General features: G+C 37.1%; 1 protein-coding gene across 22 annotated transcripts in view; it reads right to left on the reverse strand.

Annotated features, from left to right (window-relative positions):
• The window catches only part of SSBP2 (single stranded DNA binding protein 2), a 305,690-nt gene that overhangs the window by 203,420 nt on the left and 83,166 nt on the right, over positions 1-19,104 (reverse strand). For 20 of the 22 annotated variants that reach the window (XM_068980367.1, XM_068980365.1, XM_068980360.1 and 17 more), the window contains exons 2-3: positions 12,885-12,957; positions 1,294-1,355 (exon numbers count right to left, since the gene is read on the reverse strand). In XM_068980367.1, the coding sequence (XP_068836468.1) occupies positions 1,294-1,355; positions 12,885-12,957 (135 nt within the window). The remainder of the gene's footprint in view (positions 1-1,293; positions 1,356-12,884; positions 12,958-19,104) is intronic. The other 2 variants (XM_068980373.1, XM_068980366.1) reach the window with 1 other exon arrangement.

The following is a 19,104-nucleotide window of genomic DNA, read 5'->3' on the forward strand; positions in this document are numbered from 1 at the left end:
CAGCACTCAGCATTTATACATCCAGCATTTATAGTCTAGATCTAGATAGCATAAAAACAGCTTATGTAAAATGAAAAACTGACTTTTAAAACATTATGTTACAAGATGTCAGTCTTAAGTCCCAGGAAAAAGCACAACAATAGTGCTTAACTGCAATGAACCGTTATTCCAAATACAGGAACAACTCTGAACCCAAGGACCGCACCTGTTCCTGCCATACGTATTGGGAGACTAACAAGGGAAACCCACAATCATAACTGACCAAGTGTGGTTCCATTCACCATGGGACTTCTAGTAAAGCACGTTTTTCAGGAGAGAGATTAAAAAGATGATGGCATTAAGTAACAGACCAGGAAACCACATTCACAGCTCTAGAAGAGAACTTTTATTTTTGTTTTTCCCTTTTAAGTATGATGCTAAGAGATGAGTCTATAATATACTGAACAGGAAATGCTTCTAAATGAAGAAATTTTTTTAAAAAAAGAAAAGAAAAACTTTAGCTTGTCCATTTGAATACCTAGACTAATAACTGCTGCTGCAAAAAGTCACAAACCTGGGTGTTCTGGTGCCACAATAAAATTTATAAGTTCTGTTATCAACTGAGCCTTTAATACTGACTGACCATTTGTGTGTACATTCCTAGGCAGTTCTATCTCTGAATCTATCTAGAACTATTTCAAACTTTTTTAGACTATTCTAAAAATTCACCACCACCACCAGCACAAGTCACAAGGGTGGGGCCCTCATGATGCAATTAGTGCCCTTACATAAACAGCCGTCAGAGAGCTAGTCAGGCAGTCAGGATGTGCTTGCTCTGTCTCTCTCATTCTGTTATGTGTGCGCTCTCTCTATCCACGTGAGGACACAGTAAGAAGGCCACTATCTACAAGCCAGGAAGAGAGTTCTCATTAGAAACAGACCATGCTTGGCAGATTGAACTCAGGACTTCTGGCCTCCAGAACTGTGAGAAAGGTAATTTCTGCTGTTTAAGCCACCCAGCCTATGGTATCTTCTTATGGTAACCCGAGTTGACTAATACACACTCATACTTACAGCTGGAGAGTCCAAATTGGTCACAATTCCATCTTGACTTGATAGCAGTATCTTTAAGTTAACTATATTTAATGCTGGTTTTGAGCTTTTTATTTTTTTATTTTTATAAGTGCTACCTTTCAGAAAATAATTGCAGAAAATGAAAAAGTATAAATGAGAAGCACGAAACCACAAACAGGTACGTGCAAGCCTAGTGAAATGCATCATCAATCTAATGAAAATGGAATAAAAGATACTTACCACCACCAAGAATGTAAGAATCCTGGTGGCTCCCCCAACGTGATGTTCTTTTCCCATCTTATCTAAAATGAATAAAATAGATATTAAACACTCCTAATAATACTTTCCCCACACATATGACAAAGCAATATTTTCCCACTTAAAATATCAAGATAATATATAGGATTTTAATCATTTTCATGTTATTCTTTATCCAAGTTTTACAAATACTCATTTTATATTATAATTTGCTGACTGAATAGTCGGAGAGAAATTGCCACCATTATTTTCCTGAATTTGCCTCCCACTGTGTCAGAATTTCAGAAGCTATTTCAGGATCCTAAGGCACATGAAAATCACAATTATTAACATCAATATGGAAATCAGCTATCACCACTAACCCAGACACTTGCAAGTGCTTGGGCTTAATATGTACAGACTCCAAATTAAACTTCAAGGATTGAATTTTTGAATAAGTTTCTGATTTGAGGGGATGGAACTAAGAAGGCATATGTAAGAATTTTAAAAGATGGTGATATTGACTTTCCAATTATTTATATTTCAGATGAATTGAAGTTCACTATAATAAAAATTTAAAACAAGGTCAATATTCTCAAAATTAAAAGTTCTGATTAAATGCTTTTTACAAATTAAATTTAAAAATTGCAAAGCTGAGTGTGTATTTATACAGTGCCTTTTCTAAGCATTGGATAGCATTAAGAAGAAAAGATGAAAATCTTTGCATTCAAGGAGATTACATTTTAGAGGAAGGATTACTGTTGTTTAGTCGCTAAGTCATGTCTGACTCTTTGCGACCCCATGGACTAGCCTGCCAAGCACCTCTGTCCATGGGATTTCCCAGGCAAGAATACTGGAGTAGTGGTCATTTGCTTCTCCACAGGATCTTTCTGACCCAGGGACTGAACCCACATCTCCTGCATTGCAGGTGGATTCTTCACCATTAAAGAGAAGCTCAGTAGGGAAAACAGACCATAACAAACAAACGCCCTTGCCGCATCCCCCCTCCAAAAAAGACTGCATTTATACTAAAAGGTGACAAATGCTATGGAGGAAAATAAAGCAGTGAAGGAGGATAAAGAGAACAGACAAACTATAAGAAGTTATAATTTTAGCTAAGGTGATCCAGCTTCAAGAACAAACAACCCTTATATATAAGTATAGCTTTTAGTTTATTAAATAACTAAAAAATGATTTAACAATATTCCAATCAGTAAAATGTGCCCATTGGCCCTTACCACTACTAAGAAGCAAACAACTATAAATACTGACTGATTCAAAGAATTCTTTTCATCACCTACTATGGAAGATGTTATCTCAACAGGATAAAAAAAAACAAAAATATTTTAAAATAAAAACTCATAATGTGATTCTCAATGTTAAAACAAACAAACAAAAAAACCCTCTTTAAGGAAGAGATGTAAAACTTAAGCGTAATTAAAATCACTGAAACTGACAGCATTTTTACAGTGCTTTGCACACAAAATATAAATCAATGAAAACTCTGATGTAAAAAAGCAATTTGCTCTCAAAAACCAGAGAAATTCTCTGAAGATTAGAAAATTATGTATGTGATAGCCATTTTAAGAGCTAAAAAGTGAAACTCTAAGAGTTAATCAACTTAAATTTATAAAGTCTAAACATAAACAATGAACCAGAATATGTTATATAAATGGAAGTCAGACCCTAACTTGAATTCTCCAAAGTAGAAACATTCGAATTTTTTTTTAATCTATGCTACCTTTTATCTGAAAATTTCCGGTGATCAATATTTTCTCTTTTTTGGTTCATGAAAAATAAGAAATGGTACTTAATGAGTCTTATGAGAAATACAGCTCTGACAGCCTGCTAAAGTTATAATTTAGTCAAAAACCTGTGTCTCATCTTTTCTCCCAATCTTTTCTCTTACCATCTTTTCCCAAGTCGAGGTCTTTTTGAAAGGGCATAATGATGCACCTCACAGATGTGCCCCAGACATACTAATATTCCTAATCCCTGGAATCATCTTAAGCATATAAACAGGAAGTTTATCAGAGTAGAGTCCTTACGTTTCATCTCAGCTCATCTTGACTTTTCCTAATACAACTGTGAAATGCTTAAAAGGAGAACGTGAGATGACTTATGAAGACTCAAAGCGGCATGACTAGGTCTGAATGACAGACTGTGCTAGAGGTTATTAGACTCACAGTCTAACAAGAGTCCCGCTGCACTGCATTACCTACTAAGCAGTCATTTTCTTGCACTTTCACAACTTCCACAGCCAGTCACCAGATGTTTCTGGAGATAAGGTACTCTAGGAAAACACCTATATGATTTATATTTGATATGGTCTTCTATAAGAGGAAGTCTGAAGGTAATGTATTTGGATTTTAAACAATATGACATCTTATTACTCCTAAGAGAAACAAAATGTTTCACAAACATCATCTCTTTCATCCTCAAAATACTCTTTTCTATATCATGAGGGAAGTTCACCTTTCTCACTTTAAATCACAAGTCTATGGAAGAAACAGCTAAAACTTTGGTCAAACACATTTAAGTTAACACAAAAGTCATCCTGTCACAGTTATTCAGTGAACAACAACCAATGTGCAATGTATTTACAAAAAGGAGATGGTTCTACACAGGAATTATGTTTCCATAGTGAATGGTAGTCTTTTGCCTCCAAATTAATTACTATTCTTGCTACATGCGTGCTTAGTCGTGTCCAACTCTTTGTGACCCCATGGGCTGTAACCCACCAGGCTCCTCTGTCTATGGGATCTTCCAGGTAAGAACAGTGGTTGGGTTGCCATTTTCTTCTCCAGGGGATCTTCCCAACCCAGGGATCAAACCCATGTCTCCTGCACTGGCAGGTGTATCCTTTACCACTGAGCCACCTGGGAAGCCCCAAATACTATTCCAGATAATACTTATTTAGAGAAAGCATGAGGTGATATTCAGGAAAACAGACCCTGATCTACAGAAAGCTTTGTCACATTTACTGCAGCATTGTTACAAACAATGAAAATTAGAAACAGCCTGAGAAACATTCACCAACAGTGAATGCAAAATAAAATTTACTACTTAAACACTACAGAACAGTGTGTAATCATTAAAGAGATTAAGATAAATCTATATTGAAAAAGCACTATGATAGACTGGTTTTTCAAATGAGATTAAGAAAGGCTACAGAATAATACATACAGTATAAAACCTTTTCTGTTTAAACATATGTGTGAATATGTATGTATGAACTTGGTTGTATGTATATTAAAAAAATGACACCAAACTTATAACTATTATCTCTGGAAAAAGGTAAAGGACTTTCATTTTGAAGTCATATTCATACATATAATTTTTTTAGCAAACATAATGATGGATGAGGTTGAAGAAGAGCCAGAAAACACCTCTAAATGTCAAAAGTCACTTTAGAAACAATTCTTCTGCTATCTAAGAAGAGGCATTTTCTGTTGTACTGAGTTTCATGGGCTTCAGGCTTGTTTAGGTGCTTAAATGGTATCTATGCAAATAATTTCTATTTTTTCTTCTTGTATTATCCCAGCCTCTGTATGTATTCCCTAGCCCTTAGGCTTTTGTTCTTTAAATCCTCCACCTCCCTTCCTTCCATCATCAGTCCAGCTAAAAGCTGTATTCTCCTGTAACCTTGTAAATTGCAAGGCCAATGCCTACCACCATACTTTACATCTAAGGGCCTTGTCTGTGATTAGGCAGTGTCTCTGTAATACAATCTAGTGTTTTCAGCATTTCTACATAAATGCAGAGCCAAACACTGAATCATGAATGAACAGTATACTGGCAAGAATAAGATATGCCATATGGTTTATAAATGAAAATTATAAATTTCAATGAACATACTCTCTGATACAGCCATTCTTCTAGGAATTTATTAATAAGGTCACATGTGCAAAGTTACATATAAAACAATTTTTGATGAAACATCATTTATAATTGCAAAAGACTGGAAACAATTTAAATGTCCATTAGTAAGGGGACTGGTAAACTATACTATGGCACAGGTCATAGAATGAAAAATGTTACAACCACAAAAAGAGAATATTTATAAAGTTTAGTGAACTGACAAAAAACAAAGTCAAGTAAAACAAAAATCAAAGCACAGTAAGTGCGTATAATAAAGAATCTGTGATACACACACACATACATACAGATGTACTTATTATTTCAGCATTATTTGCTCTGGCAAGGTATACTAGTCATTTATTTACCTATTACTTCTCAGCCCCACCCTACCATCCTATATCCTCCATTCTCCACTCAGTACTTGGATCTTGAAAATTACATTTCCTAGTCTCCTAGCCAGCTAGTTTCCCTTAAGTTCTATCAGGAGATACTACTAGGAGATCAAAGGGCAGGAGGAAGAAGAGAAGCTGCCTGCCCCTGGCTCCAAAAGAAAAGTGGTTGCTTGTTGCAGAAACGGCAACAAAGTAGAGGTGGGGCAATTCTGGATGCTGGTAGCACCTTTTTTGGGGGGTTCAATGGCACCCCACTCCAGTACTCTTGTCTGGGAAATCCCATGGATGGAGGAGCCTGGTGGGCTACAGTCCATGGGGTCGCGAAGAGTCGGACTCGACTGAGCGACTTCACTTTCTCTTTTCACTTTCATGCACTGGAGAAGGAAATGGCAACCCACTCCAGTGTTCTTGCCTGGAGAATCCCAGGGACGGGGGAGCCTGGTTGGCTGCCGTCTCTGGGGTTACACAGAGTCGGACACAACTGAAGCGACTTAGCAGCAGCAGCTTTGTCAGTGTGGGACCACCTCAGATAACACAGATCTACTTCACCAGCATCACCAACAGCACAGCAGTACACCCGAAGCTCATGAAATCCAAACTTTACAGAGTATTCCTAAATCCTTCCATATTTTTTGAAAACCAATATTAAAAATTTAATATCATAAAAGAATAAAGCTAGTTCCTATGTTAAGAAAAGAATCTGAATACCTATGTATATATACGCTTCCCTGGTGGCTTAGATGGTAAAGAATCTGCCTGTAATTCAGGAGACCTGGGGTCAATCCCTGGGTTGGGGAGATGTTTGTTCCTAGAAAAATTCCTGAGACTTCTAAGTTAAATATAATCTACTGTTTACACTAATTTTCTAAAATCATCCATGTATAGAAGTATAGGTGCAGCTATACACTAAATGTAATAAAAGTTAAAACTTTTACATTCTAATTTTAAAAATTAAAGCAAACAGATGTACAACAGGAAGAAAAATCTGACTGCCCTCTGAAGGAAATGTAATTCAAAACTGTGCTATTCCATGTGGTACTCATTAACCACATGTGGCTCTTTACATAGAATTAATTTGAATGTTCTTCGATTTTTCTAGCCACTTTTTAAGGGCTCCGTTGTCACATGTGACTAGTGGAGAATTTACTAAACAGCAGAGATTAGAGATCATTTCCATAATCACGGAAAATTTTAGAGAATAGTGCTGTTCTGCTTTAGAAGGAATGCAGAAGTCTTCATAAAGGAAATTTTTTTCTCGGGAAATTGGGAAAACTCCTTGATGAGTCCTTCATATTTCTGGCCCAGAAAGGCAGAGGCTCTTAGAAATGGTTTGAAAGTAAAGAACAGATAGCTAACATTCTACATAATAAAATAACAAGGATTTAGGAGGCTGCTAATAGCCTCCAGGAAGGAGTACTCTGGGGGCCTGGGAGTATTCAGAAAAGGAGCAATTGGCAAAGTTGTGAGGACTCAACAAGACAAAAGGCAGAAGGAGTCTTCAGAACAACAGCTGGTGAGAAATTCTCTATGGCAAGAAGACCAAAGAACTTAAGGATAGTTGTGTCTAATATCCGAGTCAATGTTGTTGCTTGTACTGTACTTAATCAACGCTTAATAGTCTTCAGTTTTTCCCTAACTTTCAGTAAGAATCCTTCATACCCAAGAGTAATGCGTTCGTGGGGCTTTAGGCTATGAAGGCAACAGGAAAGCTGAGGCAAAGAAAAGCTATCAGCTGTAAGGAAGAGTAGCAGTGCTGCAATACTGAGTGAGGGCAAGAAATTACAGCAAGTGAAACATTAACAACCTCCCCCTCCTTGTAATCCCCAGAGATATGAAAGAGGACCTGAGACAATGTGTCACATTAGGGTTTGAGTTGGAGTCATTTTGGCAGAAAAGGTAACCCTAGGAAGTAGGAGGGTTGTGGGCTATCCAGGTGACAGACACCTGGAGCTATATGGCACATATGGCACATAGGCTATATATTTATATTATTGTTGTTCAGTCGCTAAGTCGTGTCTGACTCTTTGCAACCCCATGGACTACAACACACCAGGCTCCCCTGTCCTTCAGTATCTCCTAGAGTTTGCTCAGATTCATGCCCACTGAGGTGGTGATGCTATCTAACCATCTCATCCTCTTTTACAGTTTTATTTTTAAAGAAATAAACTACACAAGATAGAAACGAATTTTCAAAATAGCACTTTTGAGCACTTACCACATGCCAGGTCTTTCAAGTTATTTCATAGGTACTAACTCATTATTATCTTTTTTTCATAATTGAGAAAATGGAATAAGTAAATACGATTTAGAACACAATTCATATCTAGCACTGTGGCCCCAGTCATTGCTCTGACCCATTATACTATGTTGCCTCCAAGTTAAAGTTCAAGAAACATAAGTAAGTCACTACTATTATTTCCTCTCTTCACATAGATGAAAAAATAAACAGAACAGAATTTTTGAGTCTATGGAATTCAATAATTTAGCATTCCTAACAAAAGCTGAAGAAGCCACCCACTAGATGTCTTTAAGCTTCTATTTCTGGCTACCTTACTGGCTAATTTATGGCAAATAAGGGTTAGTAATATAGTATAAACAAGGTAAAATTATTAAGAAGAGAAAATCTGGGTCTCTGCAACACTTTTAATTTTTGCCTCATTCTGAGGCACAAATGCCATGCAAAATTTCAGGAATAAACAGGAACTATCTTATCTAAAATGAAACAATATAATCCAGCAAAAAGACAGTTTTTAATGAGTCCAAAGTAACATTTAGGATTTAGACATGGTTTGGAATCTATGATGAATCAGAGGTAACAGTGAGCTGGTCAACACAACCTGGCTAGACAAATGTTTTAATTTCTATTGTTAGTCCAATGCTACCTCTTTTAACTAGGAAAAAAACTGCTGGACTATGGATGTGAGAGTTGGACTGTGAAGAAGGCTGAGAGCCAAAGAATTGATGCTTTTGAACTGTGGTGTTGGAGAAGACTCTTGAGAGTCCCTTGGACTGCAAGGAGATCCAACCCGTCCATTCTGAAGGAGATCAGCCCTGGGATTTCTTTGGAAGGAATGATGCTAAAGCTGAAACTCCAGTACTTTGGCCACCTCATGCAAAGAGTTGACTCATTGGAAAAGACTCTGATGCTGGGAGGGATTGGGGGCAGGAGGAGAAGGGGACAACAGAGGATGAGATGGCTGGATGGCATCACTGACTCAATGGACGTGAGTCTGAGGGAAGTCTGGGAGTTGGTGATGGACAAGGAGGCCTGGCGTGCTGCAATTCATGGGGTCGCAAAGAGGCGGACACGACTGAGCGACTGAACTGAACTGAACTGAACTGAATGAGTGTCCTACTATTTTGACTGATAACCAAAGCTACCAAAAGCAATCCAATTTCTGACAGGCTAAGCTAAGGGCACTATCAGAAAGGCTAAGCCCAAGTGAGAACTTAGATGCTGAGATTCACATCTTCCTTGCTCAGATGATGCCTGGAGTTCCAACTTGACCTTCTCACAACTTCATCCAGAAGGGAAACCCACACAAAATGAAAGAAGTGGCCCAGCACAGAAAATCCTGGCTGACAAGGGCTCACTAATGTCATAGCCATCTATATCCTCACTCATCCTAAGGGAGAAAGCCGAAACTGGTAGAAGCATTCTACTTCACCTTGAGCCAGAGTGAGAACATTGAATACTTGAGTAATTGGTGCCACTTCAGTCATTTTCTTTTTATCACAAATATCCAATTCAAATAAGTAAGTCTCATTTTTAAAGTTCCCTGTTTAACAGTACTGAATTAGGTAAAAATCTAGTATAGTGTAAGAATTTAGGTAACATGGTCCTTTACTACACAATTGACTCAAGAAGTCATTCTACAACGTTCTGAATGTGCTAAGTCACTTCAGTCATGTCTGACTCTGTGCAGCCCCATGGACTGTAACCTGCCAGGCTCCTCTGTCCATGAGATTCTCCAGGCAAGAATACTGAAGTGGGTTGCTATGCCGTCCTCCAGAGGATCTTCCCACCCAGGAATCAAACCCACGGCTCTCCTGCATTGGCAGCTGGGTTCTTTACCACTAGCACCACCTGGCAAGTCCCATTCTACAACAAGCAGTCTTAAATTTTCCAGACGATCCAAGTGAAAGTAAAGAGAAAGCAATGCTAAATAGGATATAAAGCTATAAAAGATTACACTGTCCATAGTTTAAGAGGATGGGTATTCACACAGACACTACAGTACAAAGCTAATGATGCTATTCTTTTACTTTAGAATAAAAGTTCCCTTTTGCTGAGATGATAAGCCCAAGCTTCTTGGCAGAATATGCAAAGGCTTTCATGTTAAGAATGCACTATCAGCACGGAGAGGTGGAGCCCTGAGAAAGCTTTCCTAGAAAAAGCTACCTCTGAGCTAGTCAAGGAGAGAAGGGGAGATTTTAGGCAGTGAATAGCACTGACTTTAAGCCCAGATGAGAGACGTCTTCTGGTATGTATAGACAAACACAAGCAGTTGGTATGATGGAAACTTAAAGCATGAAGGAGGACAATATAGCAAGCTATTGAAATTTCACCAACTGAAATTATAGTCAACGGTCCCTATCCGCAGGTTCCACATCCACAGATTCAAACAACCACGGGTAGAAAATACTTGGAAAAAATGTTCCAGAAAGTTTCAAAAAGTCAAACTTGAAGTTGCTCACAATGGGCAACTATTTACATATCATTTACATTGTATTTTCAACTATTACACAGCATTTGCACTGTATTAGGTATTATAAATAACCTACAGACGATTTAAAATACATGCAAAAATGAGTGTAGGTCATATGCAAACCCTGTGCTGTTTTACATAAAGGACTTGATCATCTGGATTTTGGCATCCCCAGGGGAGGGGGGCAGGGTCCCGGAACTGATCCCCAGTGGATATGGAGGGATGACTGTATCTAGAACTCTAGGGTGTACTCAGCAGTGGCCTATTACAAATCTACTGCCAAACTTTCATTTTAAAATCAAGATAATTTTAACTATACAAATATCTGTGTGTGTGTATGTTTGTATATATTTGTTTTTTAAACCCTACAAGTATTTTTTATTGCAGGATAAAAATTCCTTTCTGAATACTTTTAACATCTGCACTCCCACAAACAACTACTCTGGAATGTATATTCTTTCAGACCTTTTACTTTACTTCCCATTCATAAATATGTACCCACAAAAATATATACTATTGCTTTATGTTCAATGGTTTTCATGTAACTATCCTGGGAATCACATACACTCATCTCCAAAGTCCAGTAATACTGTATATCTTCCTGGTGACAGGAGTTTATTTTCAGCTTAACTGATTCCCCTTGTGAAATCAAACCAGACTGATAATGGAGAAATCCTCAGTTTTATATTCCAAATGCAACCGGAGAAACTAAAATCATGGTAAATACTTGTTTAAAAAATGTGCAGATCTCTTCTGAAATTATAATTTTATTTTTACCAAATAGCACTAAAAACAGTTTCCATTTTCCATTGAGTTCAGAAGCATATCAGTACAGTGTCTAGTTATCCGCTCAATCTACATAACTTATTTGAATCCAAATATCTGAATGTCCTTAAATAAGTTAGCAACATTTCTTTTGTTTGATGAAATGATTATGAATGTTGGCAAGAAAAAACAGATTCAGAAAGTTGAGCCAATTCAAAACAATTCTTTATCTAGGAAAAGTGATCAGTAACTCCTTTCATCAAGTTTTCAACTGCATTAAAACAAAAGTTTAAAATCTCCATAACTGACTTTAGTTTCTTTTAAATATAAGTTGGCAGTAATTAAGGATATAATTATTAAAAGTATCCTGTTTGCAATCTCCATTGCTTCCTTTGTAACATCAAACAGTGATTGTGACTCAGAAAGGTGATAGACCAAAGTCTTCTAATTAATGATTTAATCAGGGATAGATACGTTAAACGTGTTTTGATTTAAACATACTTTGAAATCACACTTTTATTACACTGCATATATTCCTTCTATGGTAAAACAACTGACTTAAGTTCTGAGCATACCTCTCAATTTTCTTACCTGCAAACAGGCCCCAATGGTTCACATATACTAATTAATTAGTTCAATTAGATTGGGGGGATACATGTGTTTGTTTACTTGTGTGCTCGTTGGGGGATAGTGAATCTCAAGAAGGCTGTACCTCAGGCAGGGACTTTGGTCAAAGGGTTGCCTGTCATGTCCCTGATCTTGTAGAGGCAAACTAATGAGATCACTAGAGACAACAAAATTTTGATCAGCACTGTCCCACAGAAACATAATCATAGGCCACAAATGAGAGCCACAGATATACTTTTAAATTTTCTAGTAACTACTTTTAAAAAGAAAAATAATGCTAGTAATTTTATTTCACCTAATATATCCAAAATATTATGCTGTCAATGTGACCAAATTTTTAAAATTATTGATATTTTGTATTCTTTTTTTCACAGCAAGTCTTCAAAATCCAGTGTGCAACTTCATATTTATAGCACTTTTCAATTCAATCAGTCATATTTCAAGTGCTCAAAAAGCCACAGTTAGCCAGTGGCTACCCTACTGGACAGCACAGATACAGAGGGAAAAACAGGGGCTTGGGAATTAACATGGACCTAAGGTTTGAATTCTAGTTCAATAACTTACTAAGCTGTGTGACCACAAACTAGTTATATAGAGCCCTGTAGTCGTTATCAGTAAATCAGAAATAATAGCAGATGCCTGGCAAATTTCTTAGAAGAACTAGAGATAATATGCTCACACATAATGTAACTCAGTAAAGTCCTCCTCGTCCTCATTATTACATACATTGAAGAAAAAAAGGTAACACTGTATGAAAGCTAAAATTTAAGGTTTAAAAACTGTGAAGGAGAAAAAGAGAAACAAGAACTTGAAGCAAGATTATCAAAATCTTTTCTAACTTAAGTTTGGTCATCAACCCACTATTATCTATACAAAATAAAAACAAAAACCGTATTTTCCAAAACTGTGAATAATGCCAAAATAAAATATTTCTAAAACTAGAGACATGATGGTGTTTGCCTTTTTTTCTTAAAGCAAATATGCTTTCTTGATTATTGTTGCTGAGGGTACTATTAGTTTCTATTCCTCAGGGGGGATAAATGGCTAGAAAGTTGAGTAGGAAGTTATTTGCATGGAAGTGGCATCTTGGGATACTGCAGATGCTTCCAATAATCTGCAAAGACTACATTACGCATTTGGATAACTGAACATTCACTATTTTCACATAACTGTTACATTTTATTTTTCATTCACTTATATAGGATATCAAAATACAATGCAGAAAATATACATAACATACCTCTGACAAAAATGTTTGGGCCGATTTCTGAGCTCCTACATGGAGCAGATACTCATATACGTAGAGTGCTAACCTGGGAAAAGAATAAAATATTTATTGAGAAGAAGTATATTTAAAATTCATTCTTTAAACAACGCATACACCTTTTCATTACAAAAGTATTTTTCACACTAACAGTGACAGAAAATCAACTCTTCCAACATCTTTTCAATGGGAGTTTATGCATGTACGTTCAGAAAGAACTTAATAATTAAAATAGGACACAAAAGAATAAGATACATTGTATCTTTTGGCAAGAAACACCTAAATTGTCTTGTATCATCTAATTTATCATACCCTAAATTCTCTTTTGTGTCTAACATGAATTATCAATTTAAAACCAAACATTAATAATTCCCATAACCTATGTTAAGGTATAATTATTAGTATAATAAATAATTGGACTTTTAAAATAACACTATATCCTTCCATCTTTTTAGTGAATATTATAAACTTCAGCTGTTTACACATCCATATGCCAAAATGGATGTTGAACATCCATTGTAATATTTGTTCAGCACTTTCTCCTTATTCTTTAGATGTTCTTGTTAAACCAACAATATTTTAGTTAATAAGAAACTCAACTACAAATCACATCATTAAGTAAACTTTAAAGATACTAGATTATATTAGGCATTTGGGGACTTACAATTTAAAGGTTAACACAAAAGTACATATAAATTCATCACTCAAATATACAATATTAAGTATGCACTATCCTCTTATAGTACTCTCATTAACTAGTGGATTCAGAATTTTAAGCTAGACCATGTGGCTCAATTTCAGTTAAGCTGTTAACAAAATATTATTCATAAACCCAAATTAGTCTGAGGCAGTATTTTTAATGATATCTTGGACCAATGCCCAGATAGCTCACAACACTTCAGTTTCTGCTACACTGTATTTACCAATATTGAGCCAGGTTTACAGTAAACAAAACAATGTAACAATAACCACAATTCTGTGCAGCTACACCATTTATCTTGCCAAGTGAATTTATGATTGTTAAAGACTGATGGCATTTGCAAAAATGAGTATTTTCTTCATGTTTATGAAAACATAACATGTACTTGCTATGAAAAGGGAAAGCCTGTATATAATAATTGCTCTGTCCATTTAATTATTTCTCCATTCCCAAACTGTCAGACACTTAAGATGAGAATCATTCTGTAGTTACTAAGCACCATGAATAGATACATGTTAAAGTTACTCATAGATGAAAAGCATGTTGTTGACAGTGAGCAGAGGAATATAATTTAGAAACATCTATTCTCTTCAAGTTGAATGCCATTTCCTAGGTCAGTGCTTCTCAACTCGTCTTCTGCCCTAACACAGCTGAGGCACATGTCACATATCTGTGTGATGCTCCGTGGGGAAGGTTCATACCCAACATACATCATATAGGGTATGGGAGCTGAAATGTTCCTGTAGTTTCAAACAAATAAACCCCACTGGTGATTCTTATCACACATTCTTCACACACACATATTCCACATACCCTGTCCCTCTAGTAACTGCTTTCAACCCTATCACATGATGCCCTGACAATGATGGCAGGTTTCATCTTGAAAGAGAAAATATCCGTGAATTTCGCCCGGAGAGACCAAAGCCTCAAAATTGCCTGCCAGTGGCATCATGGCCCTCCTGCTGTTGCCCTAGAGCCTCACGTTATTCCTGTGGGTTGTAAAATCTTAGGCCTAGAGCCAAACCAGTCATGAAGGCTAGAAAAGAAAGCCAGGTCCAAGTCAAGGGCCCAGTGGTGAGGATGTTCCACCAAGGTGGAGAAGCTGTAAGTTGAGAGGCACTGAGTGAAGCGGGGGCATGGTGGCGGATCCAGGGATGGGGATGAGGCAAGAGAACTGACCGCAGAACAGTCAAGGCCAGGGCTCGGCTTAGCTGTGTCCTTGCAATACAAACCATTCCTTAACGTTGAGCAAGCCATTTCCTTGGAATCTCTTCTTTGTAATATTAAAGAAGATAATATATTTCTTATATGTTTCTCCCAATTAATTAGGTTACAAAAAGTGTATCTCTTTATGAGTAGAATTTAAAGCAACAATCTCCCCTCTTTGAATGACTCCAGGACAGTGATTCTAAAAGATGTATTGGTGGGGGTAGAGAGGAAGGGGTTTCAAACTATAAAACTAAAGATTCTGAAGCATCTTCCTAGGTGTGTGCCTGTCCTCCTATCCTTCAAATCTCAGCTGTAACAGCACATCATATTTTTACCAACAGCATGATAAAACAGGACAGGGCTGAGAAAATCTACGTACAACACCGCCTAACATATCCTAACATTCTATCACCTCCCTGGAACAAAATGAATGCTTCCCAGGCAGTCAGGACCTGTGCTCTGGAAAGAGTGGCAGGGAGCATCAGACAGGTGAACAGTTATTCAACTCCACTGCCATGGTGACTATGAAATACATCACTAGCAAATCTCCGAATTTCGCTTCTGTCATGGTGTCCAACTCTGCAACCCCATGGACTATAGCCTGCCAGGCTCCTCTGTCCATGGAGATTCTCTAGGCAGGAATCCTGGAGTGGGTTGCCATGCCCTCCTCCAGGGCATCTTCCCAACCCAGGGATCAAACCTGAGTGTTTCACACCTCCTGCACTGGCAAGTGGGTTCTTTACCACTAGCGCCACCTGGGAAGCCCGCCTCTGTGCATAGGATTTTCCAAACCCATCTCTTTAGTCCAATCCTCTCTACCAAGCTACAAACCAGCTTCTCCAAATCAGTTTGAAATTTCTAGCAAGGCAGTTCTCTCTTAACTTGACCATGTCCAGCGTTAAATTCACCTTCTCCATCTGTTTACAGTACCAGTGCTCACTTTCAAGGAAACACAATTTCTGAGTCAGTTTCCTCATTTGCAAAATGGGAAAGATACTTTTCTTGCAGTGCTGTTGAAAGGATTGGAGAGCACAGCAAATAGTAACAATGATTGCAACAGTTTCAGCTAATTATGTCACATATTACATTGCCAAGCTAATTATTTCGCAGCTAATTCTGCCACATATTACCAAGTCACCAATGCCACAGTCGCTCCCACATTTGCCATTCCTTTCGCTCCTCCCCTGCTCCCCTGCTTAGTGGTTCTCCTGAAGGGCCACTAAGCGCCACAGTGACAGAAGTATTTATTTTACCTTCAGGTACAGGTACTGTTGATTCCCATTAGCTTCCTACAGAGGCATGAGGGTCACCAGAAATAAGAACCTTCAGCTGGTTCTGAGGGAAAAGCCCTGGAATAAATTAATTTTGTATGAAGATAAATGTTTCCAGGGGAGCGGGGAGTGACACCTGTCCATCCGTGCACGTGAATCACAGCTTGGTCCCTTACCCAGTGACATGAGGTCACCAAACATTTTATTCAGATTCAATTTCTACTGAACAATGAAAATCTAAAGGTAAATACTGAATGTACAAATATTTTAAATGAGTACACTGTCATATTAACATGTGCCTTTTCCTCTTTAGGATCTTAAGAAATTTATCTACTTTTGAAAAAGCACAGAGTGGCTATTTAATCTAATGGCTCATGAAATGAAAAAGTGAAAGTTGTTAGTCACTCGGTCATGTCTGACCCTTTGTGACCCCATGGACTGTAGCCCTTCAGGCTCCTCTGTCCATGGAATTCTCTAGGCAAGAATACTGGAGTGGGATACCTGCTCCAGGGGATCTTCCCAACCCAGGGATCGAACCCAAGTCTCCCACGTGGTAGCCAGACTCTTTACTGTCTGAGCCACCAGGGAGGCCCCAGTGGCTTAAGTAATGTAATTCAATTACATAGAAAAAAAAAAATTAGCAATCATGCAGCTAGAGTTTGTTTCCAGAAAGCAGACACACTTTTTTTTGAAACACAGATTAACAAAAAAGTATATCAAAGGTTCATGGATCATATATCTTTTTCTTCATTTCATTCTAAATTTCAAATAGATATCAATGACTGAGTTAACAAAATCATTTGACCAGCAACTCTAGAGAGAGACCCAAATCTGAAATAGCTCAAGACCTGCTTTACTCCCTGGTTACTGTAGGCACTACACTTTTAAATTAAGAGCAAAGACAGAGGTTACAAACAGAGGAACACTGAAAACAGCTAAAGCCTGAGCCCACTTGGCACTGCCCTCAAAACACCAATTACATATCAGCTACGAATGTGATGCACATTCAGTTCACTGTCTGCAAGTTACACACATATACACTCATGGTGCCACAGGAGGCAGAACAGAAGAGGCACTGACAAAACTTCACAATTCAAATTCTATCAATCTCCAGTTCTGATGGAGTGAAATCTATTTCAGCTAGGTTTCATGGATTCAAAATCTCTAGTAAGTTGGGGTGGATCAGTCTACAGTTTAATTTTTTAAACTGTTTACAAAAGGAAAGGGGGTAATTCCAATCACATTTTATTTGGTACGTAATTCTAACAAACGTAGATTTTTTTATGAGTCACAAAATATATAATTAGAAGGGAATTAAAGATATATAAAAATGAAAAAAATATAAAAATGTTAAAACTCTGATGATCCCTCAAAAAGAACCAAATAAAACTAAAAAGCAACAATGGACTGAGAAAAATGGATATATGACACATAGGACAACAAAAAGCTAATATGCTTAATACATTCTGCTCATATACTATGACCTGCCAGAACATGAGAAATCTTAATTAGATGTCCATCAGCAGATGAATGGATAAGAAAGCTGTGGTACATATACACAATGGAGTATTACTCAGCCGTTAAAAAGAATACATTTGAATCAGTTCTGATGAGATGGATGAAACTGGAGCCGATTATACAGAGTGAAGTAAGCCAGAAAGAAAAACACCAATACAGTATACTAACACATATATATGGAATTTAGAAAGATGGCAATGATGACCCTGTATGCAAGACAGCAAAAAAGACACAGATGTGTATAGCGGACTTTTGGACTCGGAGGGAGAGGGAGAGGGTGGGATGATTTGGGAGAATGGCACTGAAACATGTATACTATCATGTAAGAATCGAATAGCCAGTCTATGTCCGATGGAGGATACAGCATGCTTGGGGCTGGTGCACCGGGATGATCCAGAGGTGGGAGGGGGGGGTTCATGTTTGGGATCGCATGTACACCTGTGGTGGATTCATGTCAATGTATGGCAAAACCAATACAGTATTGTAAAGTAAAATAAAGTAAAAATAAAAATTAAAAAAAAAATAAATAAAACCAAAAAATAAAAATAAAAAAAAATAAAACAAGCAAACAAACAAAATAATGAGCAAGGATGGACGTTAAAGGTCAAGTAAGAAGAATGGCTACCTATGGCCAGTAAATAATCCTAAGGAAAAATATTCAACCTCCCAGCCATAAACAATATTTTAAAATTTCACCAATGAACGTAGCAAAGACTCTACAAACATTAAAGCATTCAGTGCCTAAACGATAAAATATGGAAGTGTAAATGTACAAGTGAAAAACACAGGATGTAGAATAGCTTATATAGTACACTCCCATGTGTACTACACATACATATGTATATTCTGCCAGAGACAGTTCACATACATACAGGCACAGGAGCAACAAGTGTCACTCCCCAAGCTTCCCCCTCTGGTGAAAACATATGTAGCCAAACAATATCTTTTATTGTAGGATTTTTTATCCCTAGGGAGTGGGAGCCTAGGATAAGAGGCAGACTTTTTTTTAACTGCATAAACATTCTTCTGTTTGATTATTTACCCAGTACTTCTATTACCTATTTTAAAAGAAATAAAGCAGTAAATGGGAAAAAATTAAAATAATAAACATTTTGTAACCTCTGACCTAGTAATTTTTATTCTAAAAAACTGTTTTAAAGAATTAATCAGAAATCCAAGCAATTTATAATGAAGTTTATGGCAAAAGTGTAGCAGTGAAACACTGGTAACCTAAATATCTGATGAGAAAAATAATTAGATTGTGATATATGCAGGTAATGGGAAAATACATTTTTGAAGATGTTTAATGAAATGAAGAAATGTTCATAATTCATTGGTAAAAGTGCAAGAATGTATATACACAAATATACCATACTACATTTAGAAAAAGAGTAGAAGGAAATAAAGCAGTAAATGGGAAAAAATTAAAATAATAAACATTTTGTAACCTCTGACCTAGTAATTTTTATTCTAAAAAACTGTTTTAAAGAATTAATCA

The sequence above is a fragment of the Capricornis sumatraensis genome, chromosome 9, assembly GCF_032405125.1.
Source record: "Capricornis sumatraensis isolate serow.1 chromosome 9, serow.2, whole genome shotgun sequence".
Classification (NCBI taxonomy): Eukaryota; Metazoa; Chordata; class Mammalia; order Artiodactyla; family Bovidae; genus Capricornis; species Capricornis sumatraensis.